This window comes from Heterocephalus glaber, unplaced genomic scaffold, assembly GCF_053883595.1.
Source record: "Heterocephalus glaber isolate CG9 unplaced genomic scaffold, H.glaber_assembly_v1.0 deba00001497, whole genome shotgun sequence".
Taxonomy (NCBI): domain Eukaryota; kingdom Metazoa; phylum Chordata; class Mammalia; order Rodentia; family Bathyergidae; genus Heterocephalus; species Heterocephalus glaber.
In genome coordinates, this window is record NW_028258320.1 from 47,019,631 (window position 1) to 47,037,280 (window position 17,650).

Below are 17,650 nucleotides of genomic sequence, written 5' to 3' on the forward strand. Positions count from 1 at the left end.
GGCTACAGAAGGGAATAAACTGATTCTCAAACCTTGGTTCCTGAAGCAATGATGTTTCACAGATCTTTCTTCAGGCTAGGCAATGAAATAGAAGTAGCTTCACCCTCGGACCTTCCAAACCACCCACATCCAGGCCCCATGCCCCACCTTCCCTCCTGATACTTCCCAGAGTGGACAACCAGGCTCCTAACTAAGGCCAGCCTTTCTCCCTGTGCACTGGACCCCATCCTTCCTCATCACCACTCAGCTCCCCTACTTACTTATGTTTGTTACTACAGAAATCTTCCTAAACAGAATTCAAGAGAGTCAAATTGACCAAGCGCAGTGTAGAAAGTCCTAGTCACGTCTTTTGAAAGTAAACTGTCTTTGGTTATTAATGGTGGTAGCAAGAGGAATGATTGTGTGCTCAACAGCTGGCACCTCTGTAAAATAGCTAGGACCAGTCTAAAAGTTGAAGGAAATCTGCACCCAAGGCCAGGCCTCAAGTCTCTCTTTGTGTCCCCCACCCCAGGACACCAGATGGAGGTGAGGCTGCTGAACGGCACAGGGAGGTGCTCAGGCCGCGTGGAGGTCCTTGTCCAGGCAACATGGAGGACGGTGTGTGACGACCTCTGGGACCTGGCTGAAGCCACTGTCGTGTGCCGCCAGCTGCAGTGTGGCCAGGCTGTAGCAGCACCCACAGGGGCCCACTTTGGAGCAGGCTCTGGAAAGATCCTGCTGGGCAATGTACAGTGCATGGGCAGTGAGAGCCACCTGGGGCAGTGCGTGCACAGGGGCCAGGCCAGACACAACTGTGGGCACCTGGAGGATGCCGGTGTGGTCTGCACAGGTGAGGGCTGTGAGTTCCCGGGACTTCAGAATTGTCACATTCAGCCAACACTAACAGAACCACTGGACAGCCCGTTATAAACGCCTCACAGACCTTGACTCTTCATCAGGTGCAGATGGTTCTCCAGCCCCCATCCCCACCTCAGAGCCTGAAGCCACACTGCTGTCTCGCATACTCCCAGGTAGGTGCAATCTGTGGGTGGTTTGCTTTGGGTAAACATCATAGTTACTTTTCTTGTTGCTGAGACAAAATATCTGACACCCAAAGTTAAAGGAGGAAAGTTTATTTAGCCCACAGTTTGTAGTGGTTTCAGTTCATACTCAGCTACCTGCAAGGCAGGGTGGTGGGGCAGATGCAGAGGAGAAACAGTTCATGGCAAACAGAAGGTAGAAAAACAAGCCAGGGATGACCACAGCTCTTTCTGCTTCTTATGCCTCATCCAGGCTACTTAGGGCAGGTAGCACTCACACCCTTACTCCTAGTGCCCTTGAGCCTAGCATTGCACCTTAAGTCAATCCCAGCGTTACACACTCTAGATCCAGCCACCTCTGAAAAAGCCCCACCTGACCACATATGAGGCTTTGAGGGGACCTCTAAACACACAGCCATAACACTAAACTTTTCTAACTTTCCTTGTTAAGTCATTATAGAGCTTTTCTCACACTAGAAGAGCAAAATTCCATTCCTCATCTCAGTCAAAGGAATATGTCCATGAAAAGGATAAAAACAGAGAATGAGATGTTTAGGCAATGGAATAATTACTGCAGCAAATGAATTTCACCAAAATTTCTCAATTTTTTGCCAATAGTTATGTTAGAAAAGATCAAATATCTGCAAATAATTCGTGTACTCATAAGAGAATTACAAAGAAACACCTTTGAGGATTGCAACTTTGTAAAAGCTTAGGTTTGACAAGGGGTGCAAATGGCTCATCACAGAAAGGCTCTGATTCAAGTCTATGAGAAAGGCAGGTGCAGGTACCTGGGGGAGGGGCAGACCTCCAGGAAATATTTATTTTTTTCACCTGTAATATTAGTTAGGAGATGGCCCGGGAATTTAGCTCAGCGGTTTTGCCCCCTGCTGCACAAGTGCAAGGACTTGAGTTCGATTCCTGATACCAAAAACTATATATATATTAGTTAGGAGAATACAGCCAATTCTCTGTTTGGGGAACAAAAGGAAGTGAAAGAAGACAGGATAGATGTGTCCAGACAGGCAGATTTATCTCTTCTCATCCCTAGGAAACTGGCTTTCCAACTGCTTCACCAACAGGTCTGATACTTGCCCATTGAATTGGTCAAGGCCATTCCATATGCTATCATATGGCTAAGTGAAAGATAAAAGTCACATAACTTGTGTTTTTATCTATCTCATTCTTAAAGTCTCATAGCTCATCTGTTGCTTGATAGTCTGATCATTAAAATGATTTCATAACTACTACATGACCAGTAGATTTTTTATGAGACAAAATGAGGGGGAAAGTTATGTCCACAAGTCACTTGTAGATGCATTTCTTAAAGAACACAATGTGTTATCCAGCTTCTAGGTGAAAATTGAACAGCTTAAACATTTTCGTAATGTAAAAGAGACATTATGCATATTTTCTGAAAAGGACCAAGAATCATGCCAACCAATAAATTTCAGAACCAGTTTTCTGTGCATTTAAAGATCTGGAATCGTAAAAATGTTTGATTCCTTCATCCTTCTGCAGAAATTCAGTGACCAGGATAGAGGGGACAAGAAAGAGATGGGGAATGGAGCTTTCTTTCCTGCCCAAATCTTTATTTCTGGTGGTACTGCATATGGTATCTTCCAAGGGGAAAATTAATTAATGCTATTTTTGTCTCCAACTGAGATTTGGACAATTAAGGAAATGAGAGAAAGGAATGTGAGATGGAGACCAAAATGCCAAGCCACCTCAGGGTGAAGAATGAAGCTCAGTGTGGAAGGCCTGTCTGAAAGGATCAGAGCAGATGTTTGCTCTGAGGGCAGGCTGGCTTCCAAAGAGGAAAAAGGGCAGAATTAGCCAGTGGCTTTCGTGAGCTGAAGTGAGGAAGGAATGGGAAAGAGCTAGTGCTGCATGGAAGGAAATATCAGGAGGGGCCGAGTGTTACCCCTGACAGTATTTAATTTAGCGTGAATATTCTCCTCCTCCAATTTTTCACACTGATAGGACGTGCATCTTCAACCACATTTCCTTTCTCCGAATCTGCTGCCCTGAAACTGATGCTCAGCCCAGAAGGTGAGTCTTTACAGTAAGTTTCTTAGAGCTTGCTCTTGGAGCAGAGAAAAATGAGGGACAATAATGACAACCCCACCACCCACAAGCACACGTACCAGAGTCAGCACTAGGGACTTCCCCGTTATTGTGTCCTCCCTGGCTCTTCTCATCAAGAAAATACCACCGGGAAAGTGATACTTTCTCCCTTCTATATGTGAATACATTGAGTCAGGCAGCTCTACTGTACCAAATCTGCTTTGTCCTGAAAGTAATAACAGAGATGACTATTAGCCAGACATATTAAGAAAATGACATGAAGACAATGAATTTTTAATGTGTTGCTACATTGTGAATGCTAAATATCACATAATTTGAAATATATCTAATTGGTTTTTTTATATCTAATTGTTTGTTAAAGTATTGTTTACTTATATTTTCTTTTTTCTTCTACACACATTATATTGCACTTAATGCAAAATGCATCCCTATAAGGATGCCTAATCTTTTTTTAACTTTCTCATTAGCACATAGCTTTTTATGACTATAATAACCATAAATATTTGTGCAGTACTTTTAACATAGAGCATATCTGTTAGGAAAAAAGGAAAAGAAACAAAGGTATGAGCTCAATGGGACAGGTTTATTTCAGAACAAATCTGAGAGGGACCGCTCTGGCACTAGAGACCAGACCAGCAGCTCTCATACAGGCTATGGGGTCTTTCATAGGGTCCTGAGGAGGGGGAAGTTCAGAGAAAGGGGGTTGTGACCACCTGCCAAGAACAAAGCTTGAGAGAGCACAACAGTACTTGTTGCCCAAGGACAAGGCTTGGGAAAGCACAGGGAATAGTGGCTACTCTCAGTAGCAGGGCTGGTAGTGTTAGGAGTCCCCAGGTGCAGCTGTGCTGGCAGGGAACAGTTTAGAGGGGTCTCTGATCAGGATGCTGGCAGTTGAATTCCTTCAATATTCACACCTATTATTTCTTCTAATCTCCCTCCCACCAAATCCTTTCTGTTAGACAGGGAAAATGTTCTCCCCATTTGACAATGAAGATGCTATGATTGGCATCCATAAAGGGTGTAGTCAGTATGGGATCTGAGGCTGGACAGGCTCTCATTGAGACCCCTTGAAACTGGATCTCTAATTTACCTGACACCAAAAAGATTATGGGTCCATTTTAAGATTAAGATACCTTTTTTGCTTAATTCTTTTTGTATTATTAGAGGTAGCACTTTATCAATGTTGGATGTGTTTCCTTTGACACCAACTATTGACTTCTTTCTACCATTCATATTCAAATAATGACAATAAGTCTAAAATAAGCATTCATAAGAATAGTCTTTATATGTTTCATATTTTTCATGTTTAAATACACTAGACATAAGAGTTGTAAGAGACGTATAGAACCAACTTTATCAGTTAATTAGGAACCATATTAGAAATCTTTATTCTCTAAGAGGGCTGTTAAGTAATATTAATCCCTCTGCTAGTGAGCACCAGGATTCTCTAACAGAGGATTATGTTACCCCAGGTTTTCCCTGCTGATTTAACTACTAAGCTCCTGTTCACTGAGATGGGCACTAAATCTGAGTGTCTGAAAAAATTAGTTTGAGAAATACTCAGTTACAATTGCTTAGAGCAATATTCATGAATAGTTATAGAGAGGTCTAATCAAGTTGTTTTAAGTGATCTTGTCTCCTTGAGTATGCTAAATTTCTTCGTGACCTTGGGCTCCAACTCTCCTCCTAATTATTCTGTAAAACAACACATCTTAAAAATGAGAATTTTTCTCTTTGCCTGGAATACTCCTGTATCCATCACGTTTCCAGTGCCTCTCCTTATTAAATTCGATGTTTGTTCTGATTCCTGTTATAAAATCTCTACCATCAGCCATATCTTTTCTCAGGCTGTATCATTTCTGCTGCTTTCCTGGCATTGTACTCATTCTGTCTTCAGTGAAAAAGCTATCCGGATACTTCTACTAGCTCCCAACTCAATACAGGGACTGTATTTTGCAGGAACTCTTATGATTCCAGTAATAAATAGCCCATTCTATGGGTGCTGTTTGATTGACTAAACATCCTAATAGCAATGATGCAAAACATTAATTAATGTTGGGTAGCTTACTAGGCAGTAGGCTTGATAACCTTATCTTTGTGTTAAAGTCTTAATTTGATAAGCAACTCTACTTAAACTGAGCTAATTGGTGCTACAGGGCTCTGATTCTGATAGAGGCTCAAACAGAGCCAGGTGCCACAGCAGTTCTGCATCTTCACTGGCCAGCAGAACACTTATATGGCAAATTGGGTAAAGCAACTTTATTATTCACAGACAGGTGAGGATAGATAGATGCCTAGGGCCCAAGAGGAGCTGGTCCCCCAAGGCTCAGGAAAGTCATCCAGGCCGATGGAGTCTCCTCAGCACATGCTCCACTTCACACAGCAGCTGAGGGACCTTGAAGCACTCTGTTCTTGGTCTAATCCCAGGAGCAACTAGATGCGCATTGCAGAACACTCAGTTCTAGGGGGGGACAAGGTAAAGCCCAGGCGGTCCTGGACAATGCCTCTTTATCCCCAGATGATGCATTCTCAGCATATTCTGCAATTATCCTGAGAACTACAGGTGGGAGGGGTACAGAACTGTGCTGGCTGTGGCTACCCAGGGACCTGGTCTCCTGCACTTGGCTCTGGTGAAATCACGGCAGTTCTGTAGGATCCATTACCTTTGTGGTAGGAAATGGTCACACACAAAATCAAGTGACAGATGATGGTGACTTAGATGAAAGATAATCTCCCAAATAAGACCACTACTAACCCTCAGGTTGGATTCTTAAAGAAATTCTCATTTCTTTTTATTTCCAGTTTTATGTTACATTGTTACTGATAATAACTTTTACATTCTCCATGTAGTTAAGGTTGCCTCAGAGACTTCCTTGGCCAAAATCCCTGCGTCCTCTACACTTTCATCAACAGGTATGAAAAGACTTGCCTGGAAAATGAGGTCAGAGATGCAGGTGATCCCAAGCATCAGTTCACTAGATGGAAAATGATAGTCAGAGTCACTTTGGGAGGCACCTGTGTGGAAGGGAAAGGCCAGGAAGTTCCTCCACTTTCTAGATGTGTGATCTTGAGCAGTTTAGGTGCCTTACCTGAGTCTGTGTCTTTCTCTGAAGCAAATACAGTGTCCCTTCTGGGATGGTGAATGAATAGCTTTTAAAAAGGGGGATAGAATGTACAAAAAGTGAATTGTAAGACTTCTAGACACATGTGTATGTTCAGCTGTCTCCTACAAATTCACAAATTATAGTCGTGAGAGCCAGTGTGTTAGAAAACATTAAGGCTAATATGGGTATAGGCATTCTGGATATCAGGACATGACTTAACTATTATTGTAAACATGGAGTCAAGACTTAAATGTGTTGCTATAAACTAGTCTATTTTATATATTTTTGCCCGTCTGTGCAATGAAATTACGTGATGGATAATGTGTCCTTGTTTGGAGTACATTGGGGCCTTCCATAAACTTTTCATATATATATAGGAAACAGGGAGATAGACTATGGAGCAGAGATGGGAAGGGGATTGTGGGGTGAGGGAAGACAAGATGGAGGGGAGAAGAAGGGGAAATAAAAAGGATCATAATGTGTACCAATTCCCCTCAATGAATTACTTACTATGTATCCTAAACACATACTGATTTTAAAAAGGAAAAGAGAGAACTGAAGGCAAAACCACTTTGTTCTAACTGGAGGTTTTAAACAAAAATCTGTCACTTAAATTGAGGATGACTTTGGTTTGTTCTCCTAGTTACATGTGTAACACAGGTTTTTGTGATAAATAGACTCAGATCCAGAGAGGATAGAAGAAATATCTCTGACACCAGAGGCCAGTGCCCAGTGCCCCTCTCCTTTGTGTCCCCCGGGAGCCTGGATGGAGGTGAAGCTACTGAATGGCACAGGGAGGTGTTCAGGCCGCGTGGAGGTCCTCATCCAGGGCATGTGGGGGACGGTGTGTGATGACCTCTGGGACCTGGCCGAGGCCACTGTCGTGTGCCGCCAGCTACAGTGTGGCCAGGCAGTGGCAGCCCCCGTGGGGGCCCACTTCTGGGCAGGATCTGGGATGATCCTGCTAGATGATGTGCAATGTGTGGGCAGCGAGACCCACCTGGGCCAGTGCATGCACGGGAGCCAGGCTGGACACAACTGTGGGCACCTGGCGGACGCTGGTGTGGTCTGCACAGGTAAGAGGTTGTTTATCTCCCAGGACTTCCCCATTGTCACATCAGCTGTCACTGATAGAAATCATCGAATAAACATTTAATCAGCCTCATGCATCTTGGTATATTGAGCTCTGTCAACCTTCAGGCTGGATGGCTCTCCAGCCCCCACCCTCCACAGAGCCTGGAGCCACATGACTGTCACACATGCTCTCAGGTTAGTCCAGGCTTTGGGTAACTTGTTTTATGTGAGCTCTGTCTTCTAAAATTCATTTTGTCAAGTCACAGTAGAACCCTTCCCAGGATAGAAGAGTAAAACTCCATTCTACGTCACAGTCAAAGGGGTATGTTCTTCTCAACATGTCTGTAGATAAGAATAAACAGAAGATGAGATGTTTAGGCAATGGAATAATTATTGTATCATGGTCTCTCCGTGCCTCCCCCATGAATTGTTAAAACATATCAATTGTCTCCAAATAACTCACAAGCACTAATCTAATTCATGAAACTCTGGCATTGCCTCCCCTGGTGCAAGGCTGTCACTTTGTTTTTTCATACATATTCAACTTATGTTTTTAAAAGTCACTGAAGATCATAATGTAAATAATACTGTACTGTAGATCTTAAATGTTGGTTTCTTTTGACCACCAGGTATGGACCATTCACCAGACCCCACTCCAATAATAGAGCCAGAAGCTGCCACCATGTCATACCTGGGTTGGTCCAATCTTTACCTGGTTCCTCTACTTTGTAGTTTTTCCTCCCTAGAATGTCCCTTTTACAAGCTAGGGAAGCAAAGCCTTTGTACTATGTAACTTCAGGGCATCATTCTCCTAGAATGCACTGGGGATTGCCTCCTCTTGCAGGTGACCTTGTGTCACATGCTTTGATGGTCCCTGTAGGCATATAGTCCATGATCCTGTGAGGTTGCATCAGTCCAGGGTGTAAGAGTTAACATCCATTCCATACCACTCCACATCACACAGTGGGGCACAGAACATAAGGGGCAAAAAGTTTCTCACTCATCATCTAGACTTCTTAAATAATTCCTCAACTTTCCCAAAGAATACTGCACATTGGAAATGTTTAGCTGTCTCCAAATGGTTCAGGAGCTTGGCCAGTTAGAAAAATATCAGTTAGGATTGAATTAATATCTCCCAAGTGATACCAAGGTGACCAAAACTACTTAGATTTGCAAATTGGTAGCCGTTTGTATAATAATCCTTTTACTTTTGAGAATCTTAAAAGTTGCAGAAGCAATCAAACAAGTGATTGGAAGAGAACTCAGGGAACATTTAACAATGAAGCATTCCTCACTCTACACATATAGGAAAGCAGTAGATCCAATATTTGATAACATGGACAAAAAAAACAAATGATGGTCAATGAAACATTCATAGACTCACAAAACTTCCCTCTTCAACCTGAGTACAGTGCACCAACAGCTGCTTCACTGTTGAATGTACAGAAAAAAAGCTCTGTACATTTCCAACATTAAGACTGATTCTACATTGAACCATGTGGGCCAGATGAGAAAAAATTTAATAGTTTAATTACTTTTGGATAGTCTAGATGCAAATGACTGAAACTGATTGCACTAATAAAATGGCCATGCAATTGTTTTATTTACATACATATATCAAAGAATATCATAAGAGGTAACAAACTTATTGATAAATATTGAGAAAAATAGAATGAATGCCAGGGAGCCTATTCTGAGTTTTATCAGGTCTCAACATTTTTCTCTAATTATTTGAGATGCCTTTTAAAAGGACACATTACAATATCTGATTACTGTTCTACGAGTTAGTAAGATGAAAATAGGGCTAGGTGCCTTAGTGCTCTATGGAAGCCTGACATACTGAGAACTCAGATATAGCCACCAAAGACCTAGATGGAAACCAAAATCCCCAGCTATTCCATTCACTTCCATGACCCTGGATGAACACGTCTGGATTGCTGCTAAAAGGAAAAGAAGCAACACACAAATGGTTTTCTGGGCACTTAGCTGCAGTGTCCCAGCCAAGGATATATATCCTCAAAGTTCTAGCACTTTCCATCCTGCTGTGGAATGTAATATCCACAGCTGGATGAATATGGTAGAAAAGGAGATGGGGGAGCCAAACAACCATTGGTAGGGCAGACTGGGCAGAAGTATATGCTTTTACTTAAGCAGCTATTCTCTCTGGGCTCTTGTCTTCTTGGGTGGTGAGGAGGTGTTCAGCAGTGAACAAGGCCTCTCTTTATTTTGCACTCACAGGTCAGGCATTATTGGCACCTGTGTCTACCACAGAACCTGCTGCACTTCCCCTGAACCCCACTCCAGCAGGTCAGTTGCCATTTGTTCGGGGGTGGGAGTAAGGTGGGGAAAAGGACCCATGTACCCAGCACTGACCTGGCATATCCCAGACCTGAAGCCACACCAAGGAGTGCCAGCTAGATCCCTGTGGAGACTACTTCCCTCTAGAAGAATTGAATATAAATTGCATATTTGACAGTAAATCTTGGGCTGTGTATGTTTTCAAATCTGCTGTCCCAAGCTGGGTTTATGGAAGTCTTAATAGGGACTCCTATGGTTGTCTTTGTGACAGGTGATGGATTATCTGCAACCATAGCAATAACAGATCGTGTGACCCTGCAACCTACACCCCCTCCCCTGGCAGGTAAGTCTTTGGGAAAATGGGAGAAGGAACCATTATTTATGTAACCAAAATGTGGTCAGCAGAGAACTGGAAGCTTTCAAATAACTAATACTTCATTTTATGATCACAGAAACCTACAAGTAAAGGTACCCTGCCTCACCCTCACTTTTTAACATATGAGTCACAGAAAAATTAGTTTTCCTAGAATTAATTGACTAGAAAGTGGTAAAGTCGAGACTTAAACACATATCTATCTGTTCTCAAATTTATATGCTTATATTTGACCAACTACTTTTTGGGAAGACAGTATTAGATTGAGATAAACTTGTAGCAGACCTACTTTCTAAGACCCAAGTGCATCAAGACCTTAATTAGGATATTGTAAACTTGATGTATTTTGGATTTTTTGTGTGCTTTTATTTTTCTGAAAACTTCTAGGACCTTTCATAGTTCTTTGTGTTTTGAGCTTCATGGTGATTTACCTTGTTCTGCGTGTTTCATACATTATCCTGCTCACAGTTTAAGCTTTTAGTTTAGAAGTGCATATCCTTCAGTTCTTACAAATTTTTATTGAATTATTTAATAATTTCTTCTTTACTAATTCTGTTTATTCTCTTAAAAATTCTTCAAGTAGATGTTGGATTTCCTATGTTGATATGTTAAATTTTGTGAGTTGTCTTTAATTTTGCATCTTCAAATTCTTTTTCTCTTACTCAAGTTTTCTTCAACATTATCTTCTAGGTATTTTATTGATTTTTTAAAAGTTTCAGCACTTTTATTTCTCAATTTCAAGAGCACTTTCTTCTTGTCTGACCTTTCATTTTTCATAGCTTCCTGTTCTTGTTTCACAGATGTGGTACTTTCTCTAACTTTCTTGGTATCTGTACTATTGTTTTCTACTCATAATATTATTCTGTTCCTTTTGATGTTCCTGTTTCTCTTCTCTGGTTTTCTATCTGTTCTAGTTACGTTTCTTAAGGTAGAGGCATTTCTCAGAGATCTGGGCATTACCAGCTAGCTGTGTGTCTGTATTTAAGAATGTGGCAGATGATGGAAGTGAGGTAATACGTTTGCCTGCTGGTTTTCCAACAGCAGAGTGGAAAAATATATGTGATATATCTGAGTCTCAGCCTAGTCTCAGCTTTCCTGATGTCTGCAAGAATGAATCCCTGGGAATTAATTCATCCAGGGAATAAATTTCCTGTCTGTAGGTAGGGAAAAATCAAAAGCTCTTCTACTGGTTCTCAACCAACATCCCCTTTTGTAGCATGATAGTGATAGGCCAGAATTGTATACAGGGTAAGTTAGAACAATTAGAGTTCCTACTGTTGAAATATGGGAAAAAAAAGAAATATGGGTTCACTCAAAAATGCTATTAAAACCAGATTAGTTATACTCTTATTGTGAAATAGATGAGTTTATAAAGCTGTTTAGGTAATACGTTTTGGATGTCATGGTTTTATATAATTTATCCATTTTGCAAATTATATTTTAGTTCATGCTACAAATTCATGCTTAAATTTAGTGCATGCTGCAAATTATGGTATCTGATTCATTTCTCAGTAGCGAAATTAAGTCTCATGTTCTTAAAGACAGTGTAAAAATTGGTCAAAATTTAAATTTCTTTTAGAATGTTTGCATTTAAGTTCAAGATGGCTATGTAGAGGTATTTGCCCTTGGGCAGATTACTTGAACTCTTTGATTCACATTTTCTTCATTAGCAAAAAAGATCAAAGACTTGTTGTGAAGGTCAATTAAGATCAAATCTTGTAAAGCATATGATGTTGCCTGTAGTGTAGTTATACTCATGAAGCAGTATAATTATATTATCATCAGCATCATAATCATTATTTTGTGGTATGTAATTGATATGAGTATATGGAAATAGTAGCCTAAGAATCAAGGCAATATCCTGAACCCAGAGGCTAGTTCCCACTGTTGTATATCCTTGTGCCCAGGAGCATGGATGGGGGTGAGGGTGCTGAATGGCACAAGGATGTGCTCAGATCCTGTGGAGGTCTTCATTAAGAGCATGTGGGAGATGATGTGTGATGACCTCTGGGACTTGGCTGAGCCCACTCTTGTGTGCCAACAGTTTCAGTACAGCCAGGCAGCAGCAGCTTCTACAAGGGCTCACTTCGGGGCAGGCTCTGGGAAGATCCTGTTGGACAATGTACAGTATGTGGGCAGTGAGAGCCACCTGGGGCAGTGCCCCAGGGGCCAGGCTGGCACAACTATGGGCTCCTAGAGGATGCCAGTATATCTGTGCAGGTGAAGTGGTGGCTGTCAGTCCTCATTTCATTGAGAAACTTTATTCCCCAGCCTCTCACCCCAAAGGACCAGTGCTGTTACAGATAGCATGATACATGAGAGTGTGTACATGATAGATATTCTCTCATAATTTGTCTTAGTCACTTTCCTCATTGTTGGGACAAATACCCAAACTCACAACTTAAAGGAAGAGAGATGTATTTTGGCTCACATTTCAGAAATTTCAGTCTTTTCATTGTTGGGAGCATGGTGGAAGGGTTTGGGATGGAAAAAAGCTGCTCACATCATGGTGGCCAGGAAGCACAGAGTGAAGGGAGAAATGGGAGAAGAAGAATACCCTTCCAAGTTATGCTTCCGTATCCTGCCTCTTCCAACAAGTCAGTTGTAACACCCCCATAATCCAGTCACTTTTCAAACACATGAGGTTTTGGGCATCATTTTAGATCTAAACTATAACACACTTGAAAGGTGACAGTCTTCAATCACTACTCCATGAGGCAGTACTAACTTTACTTTGTTAAGCAGATGAAACACTCATGAATATCATCTGTGGAGCTCCACTGAGAGCCAAAGACTGCCTTCTTGTCTTCTTTCAGGTTCATCTTGCCCGGGGGCCACTGCCCTCCCTGATAAAAGAGTGTGCTCTGCAGTTCCATCTACAGAGTCCTCCACCTCCAGGTGCTGGCTTTATGCAGCTTGCTTACCAACCAGGCAGCATCTGAGCTCAGAGTTGGGCAATCATGTGGGAATTTCACTGTGCACTAAGAAAGAGAATAAAACTCACCCTGTGTATATTAGTCCCCATCTGTGTTAGGCCAGGTTCCATTTTTGTTCCCTTTATTGGGTCAAAAGGTGTGAAAGAATGATCTGTGCCACTTAGTTATGTTTCTTATATCTTGCCTATTGCATTCTTTTAGAAAACATTGATTAAGTCCACTTACTTGTGGGGTCCTTGATAAGCACCAGAATTATGGAAGTTAACCAGGTTACCCTATCTGTGCACTGATGATGCAACCAAAACATTAAAAAACAATCACAATAAATACATAATTAGAAAAGGTATGAATGGAGTCAAGTTTGAGGAAGAAGGAAAAATACATAAAACAAAGCAGAATACAATCAATATGTGCAGGAACTAGGACAAATCAAAGGAAAGGAATAAGCTAAAGACACCATCTAAATGTTTTTCATAGGACCCAGTGCACATGGCCACAAATGAGGCTCTGGGTCCCAGACAAAGAGAGAAACAATCAGTGACAAGAAAGGACAAGCTTCTGTAAGAAGGAAGACAACTTATGTTACAGAGATGGCAGCTTCTCTGGTCCAGGAGCTGAGTGGAAAGTAGGGAAAGGGTAGAAGTAGAACCACCATCAGTGACTTAGATCATCTCCATAACTATTCCTGTCCCTTCTCTTTGGGGCTCCTCTAGGTCTCACTAAATCTGTCATAGCATCATCAGGGACTAATAGACCATGGACAACAGTAGTGAAGACCCCAAATCACACCTCGGGAGTTCTCAGCTCCAGTGGGTCCAGGTCTCTTCACAGTTACTTGTTAAGATGTTCTGACCCACCCTAGTACCACCCTGAATCTGAGATGCTGGAATTTTAGGAGCTCCCCAATTTTAACAAACTCCTCAAATCAGAGGGTTCTATGCCACTGGTCAGCTGATCACACATACCTGGGGATGTTCTTTCTGGCAGGTGATACTTAACGTACTTTCCTTCCTTCTCTCTACCTTGTGGAAACCATCTCCCAACCTCTAATAGGTGCAGATTCTCCAGACAGTATATCAGTAGGTAAGATAAACTGGGCATGTTTAAGATTGGGCCACTTTGGCCAGGGGTAAATGTGGAAGGATAAGTAACTACTTAGATACCGTGTTTAAGTTAGCTAATTCCTGGGTACCCAGAACTAAAAATTCTCATTCTATATGTGTATATGTACATCTGCATTATATGAACAAAATCCTATAAAAGTTAAGGATGCTACATGCCCACTGGGTGCAGAGATTATCCCTGGCTAGCACACTTATGAGAGGTTATTGTTTTCTCCCTACTTGTTTTACCCAATTCTTCCTAAGGAACATGTGTCTCTTTTGTAACTACAGTGGTACCTTGGTGCACAAACTTAATATATTCCACAATTTTGGAAAATATGGTCACATTTGTATTTGCGCAGGAAAGAAGGCCTCAGTCACACTTGTCACTCAATGTAAAGCTTGCAAACAAAATCAAAATTTTGTCAGTTTTGTGAACCAAATTGTTTGCCAACAAAAGCATTTGTGAACTGAGGTACCGCTTTATAAAATGATAAAATAATCAACTCAAAAAGAGAGTGAGAAAGAAATAGTTGTGTATTTGACATGATTTGACCTCTTCAGGTCTCAGAAATAGTGGCAGGGCACAATGTCCATGCCTTGTCATTAAGGCAGGGGAAGGTGTTGTCAACCAGTGACTCACAAGGTGGTATTTTTCCTTGTCCTTACCCTCTTTCCTGCAGCTGGAGGAAATCTCTTCACATTCTCTGTCTGGCCTGCAACTCCACAGACCACACTCACACCTACAGGTAGGACTCCTCCTCCTAGCCCTCATTGCCTGGGGAGGTCCATTTTCCATTGGACAACACTGTTGCTCACCATCCTATGTCCCACATAGGTGTCTTTTCCCAATAAGGCAAAACACCCCCAGAGTCACAGACTGGAGGAAGTGTCCCAAATATCTGAGAAAATCTGCTTTGTGGTCCTGTCCACTAATCTACTGCTATGAATGGCTTGGAAGGGTCTGGTAAGAAGAGAGCAGACTTTGCCAGTGCAAGTCAGGATCTTGGGTCCCCAAAGGAAGTGGTTCCTGGGTAGCTGGGGGCTCTTTGAAGCAATCTGACATCCCAAGGCAAAAATGGTTACCCACAAGAGCATTTCTTTAAGCAGCCAATGGAAATCATGCAGACAGAAAGACCAGAAAGGGGTCTCGTCACTCTGAAGCATTCCCCAAATATACATTTGAGCTGGTATGATGACCTCAGGTCTACCTGGCCTGCCAGTGGCTGCTATTAATTCTCCATGGCAGTCCCCACTCAGGATGCTAGGATCATAGAGATGCCATAGAAGCATTTGGATGCATTCTGATGATGAGTCTATGTGGTTCACTCAAATTTTCTCTCTTTATCCTGTAGATGCTAAATCATCCACCTCCCAACCAGAAGGTAGGCGAAAGTGTATGCACTGGATCATTACATCTTCCTTCTTAATCTCTTCTAGTGGGGCACAAGAGAGGATGGGGAAAGGTAATGCCACTAGGGGGCCAGGTAATGCCTGTGCCCAGTAGTGGGACAGTGGGCTCCTACTCTCTGGCATGTGTGCCAGCTGCTGGGGCTTCCTTGAGCTAGTCATCTAGGCTCACTGTGCCACAGTTTCCTCATCTGTCTAGTGGTACTAGAAATGCTTTTCTCTGTCTCCCTCGTGGTACAATAACGAACAAGCATGGAAATAGAAACAAAACAGCATGCTCCTTTGTAAAGACAGAAGAAGCAAAATGAAGCAGCCTTGTTTCAATCACTTCTTCCTCTTGCTGTCACGGTTCCTGAGTAGTACCACTTAGAGTGCCCCAAGGGCCCATTCCACCCACTGTGCACCTGCTGGGTGATGCAAGAAAGAGACGATGCATTCTTTTGTATTCCATAATGTCTCTCCAAGTGCCCCTCCACTGCTGATCACAAAACCCTAGTCACCACTCCAGCAAAACCAGCAAGTCTCATGACTTCCAGTAAGACCCTCCCAAGGGCACTGGGGTCAGAGCAAATCATATGACAAAATATGCAGAGTTTACCAGGGGCTTGTCTGCTGAACAGTCTTGAGTGTTTTCTTAGCACTGTCAACTGAGCCACCCCTCTTGTGATTTAATTCCTCCCCAAACAGCAGAAAAAACCTAAGCAGGTTTCCACTCTATGTCTGATTCCCAAAACATTGCTCTCATCCTTAGAAACAGAAGATCTGGAGATGAAGGGTACATGGCCCTCTTATTTTCTCAGAGCCCAGAAATATCATTTTCCTGATTTTAGCCACTTTTTGGTGGTACTGGGAATTGAACCTGGGGCTTTGTACTTGCTAGGCGAATCTACCAGTGACTACAACCCCAGGCATTTTTTTAAAATTTTGAGACAAGATCTGGATAAGTTTCCCAGGTTGGTCTCAAATTTGTGATTCTCCTGCCTCAGCCTCCTGAGTTGATTGGGATTACAGGCATGCACCACTATGCCCGGCAAAGTTAACAACCTCTACATTCTTTCTAACTAACAAATAGAGGAGTTATTTCTACCATTGCCCCCTCAAAACTGGCAGATCTCCTGTGGTCTTCTTATACATGGAGTTTGTCCTGGGCAGCACAGTTTTTTATTTGAATCATAAGAATCTATCAACCATTGCTAAATAGTTAAGAAAGCAGCAAAAGAGTAGAATTATAAGCAAAGCCGTTCAAATCCTGTGTGCTGAAGCTGGCTGCGTGAGCTTGAGTGTCAATTGCCTTGCCTGAGGCTCAAATGGTTCACTTAAGAAGTGGAGAAAATAATAGTGCTACCTCAGATGTTTTTTGAGAGTTTACAAAGAGATGATGAATATGGAGAATTTAAACAAATCCTGACACATAATCAGTGTTCAATAAATGGTATCTGTGTTGATCCATCCAAATATCTGACGCAGAATTGAAAAATGGGAAGCCATATATGTCATTCAATAAAAAGGCTTCATAATAAGTCATCAGCTGATTGTTGCCAGATTTAAACCACATTTTCAAATAATTGTGACATCAATCTTCTGTGTAATGTCACACAGATAATAAAGTCACTATATTCAGTTATATTTTTCACCAAGACACTTTCTGTCCACAATAGTGTACTCCTACAGATATTTGGCTAATAAAGACCAGTCACAGTGGACTCTGGTGTCTGTCTTTCTACCTGACAAGACTTACCTGCGTGGTTTAAATTTGGGTGGATGTTTGGAGAAAATTCTGAATTGAATTTTCTCAATTTTCTCCTTATGCTCATCTCTTTACATCAAGGAAGAAGATAAAGTAGGCAATAAAGTGTTAGACTTCATATTATTGCCTTCTTTTTCCTAACTGTCATTTCAGTAAGAAATAAGCTCTTGGGGTTGACTTTTAAAACAAATAGACTTGATTCCACATTCCAGTAAAGACATTTTGAAGTTGTGACATCATGAACAGGTAATTCACTCTCCCTGAGCCCCAGTTTCTGCATTTGTAAAATAGGATAAAATAGTCTCCTCCTTGGGTGTTTGTGAGGACAAAGCAAGATCACCCAGACAGAATGTTTGACATGTGCCTGCCACAAAGATAACACTTGGTAAATGCACTGGCTCCTACTTACTTAAGGCAGATGTCCTGTTCTCTCTCTGGCATTGCTCCTGAGTCATTTGCTGACTCTGAGGCAACAGAACCAACAACGATTCATGCTAA

At 41.9% G+C, this 17,650-nt stretch overlaps 1 protein-coding gene across 1 annotated transcript in view; it reads left to right on the forward strand.

Moving 5' to 3' along the window:
* LOC101715149 (scavenger receptor cysteine-rich domain-containing protein DMBT1-like) overlaps window positions 1-17,650 on the forward strand; it is a 150,988-nt gene that overhangs the window by 53,916 nt on the left and 79,422 nt on the right. Inside the window, 6 exon segments of the mRNA XM_087185349.1 lie at window positions 520-829; window positions 939-1,010; window positions 3,003-3,071; window positions 5,958-6,020; window positions 6,889-7,287; window positions 11,864-12,145. Coding sequence (XP_087041475.1) covers window positions 520-829; window positions 939-1,010; window positions 3,003-3,071; window positions 5,958-6,020; window positions 6,889-7,287; window positions 11,864-12,145 — 1,195 coding nt within the window.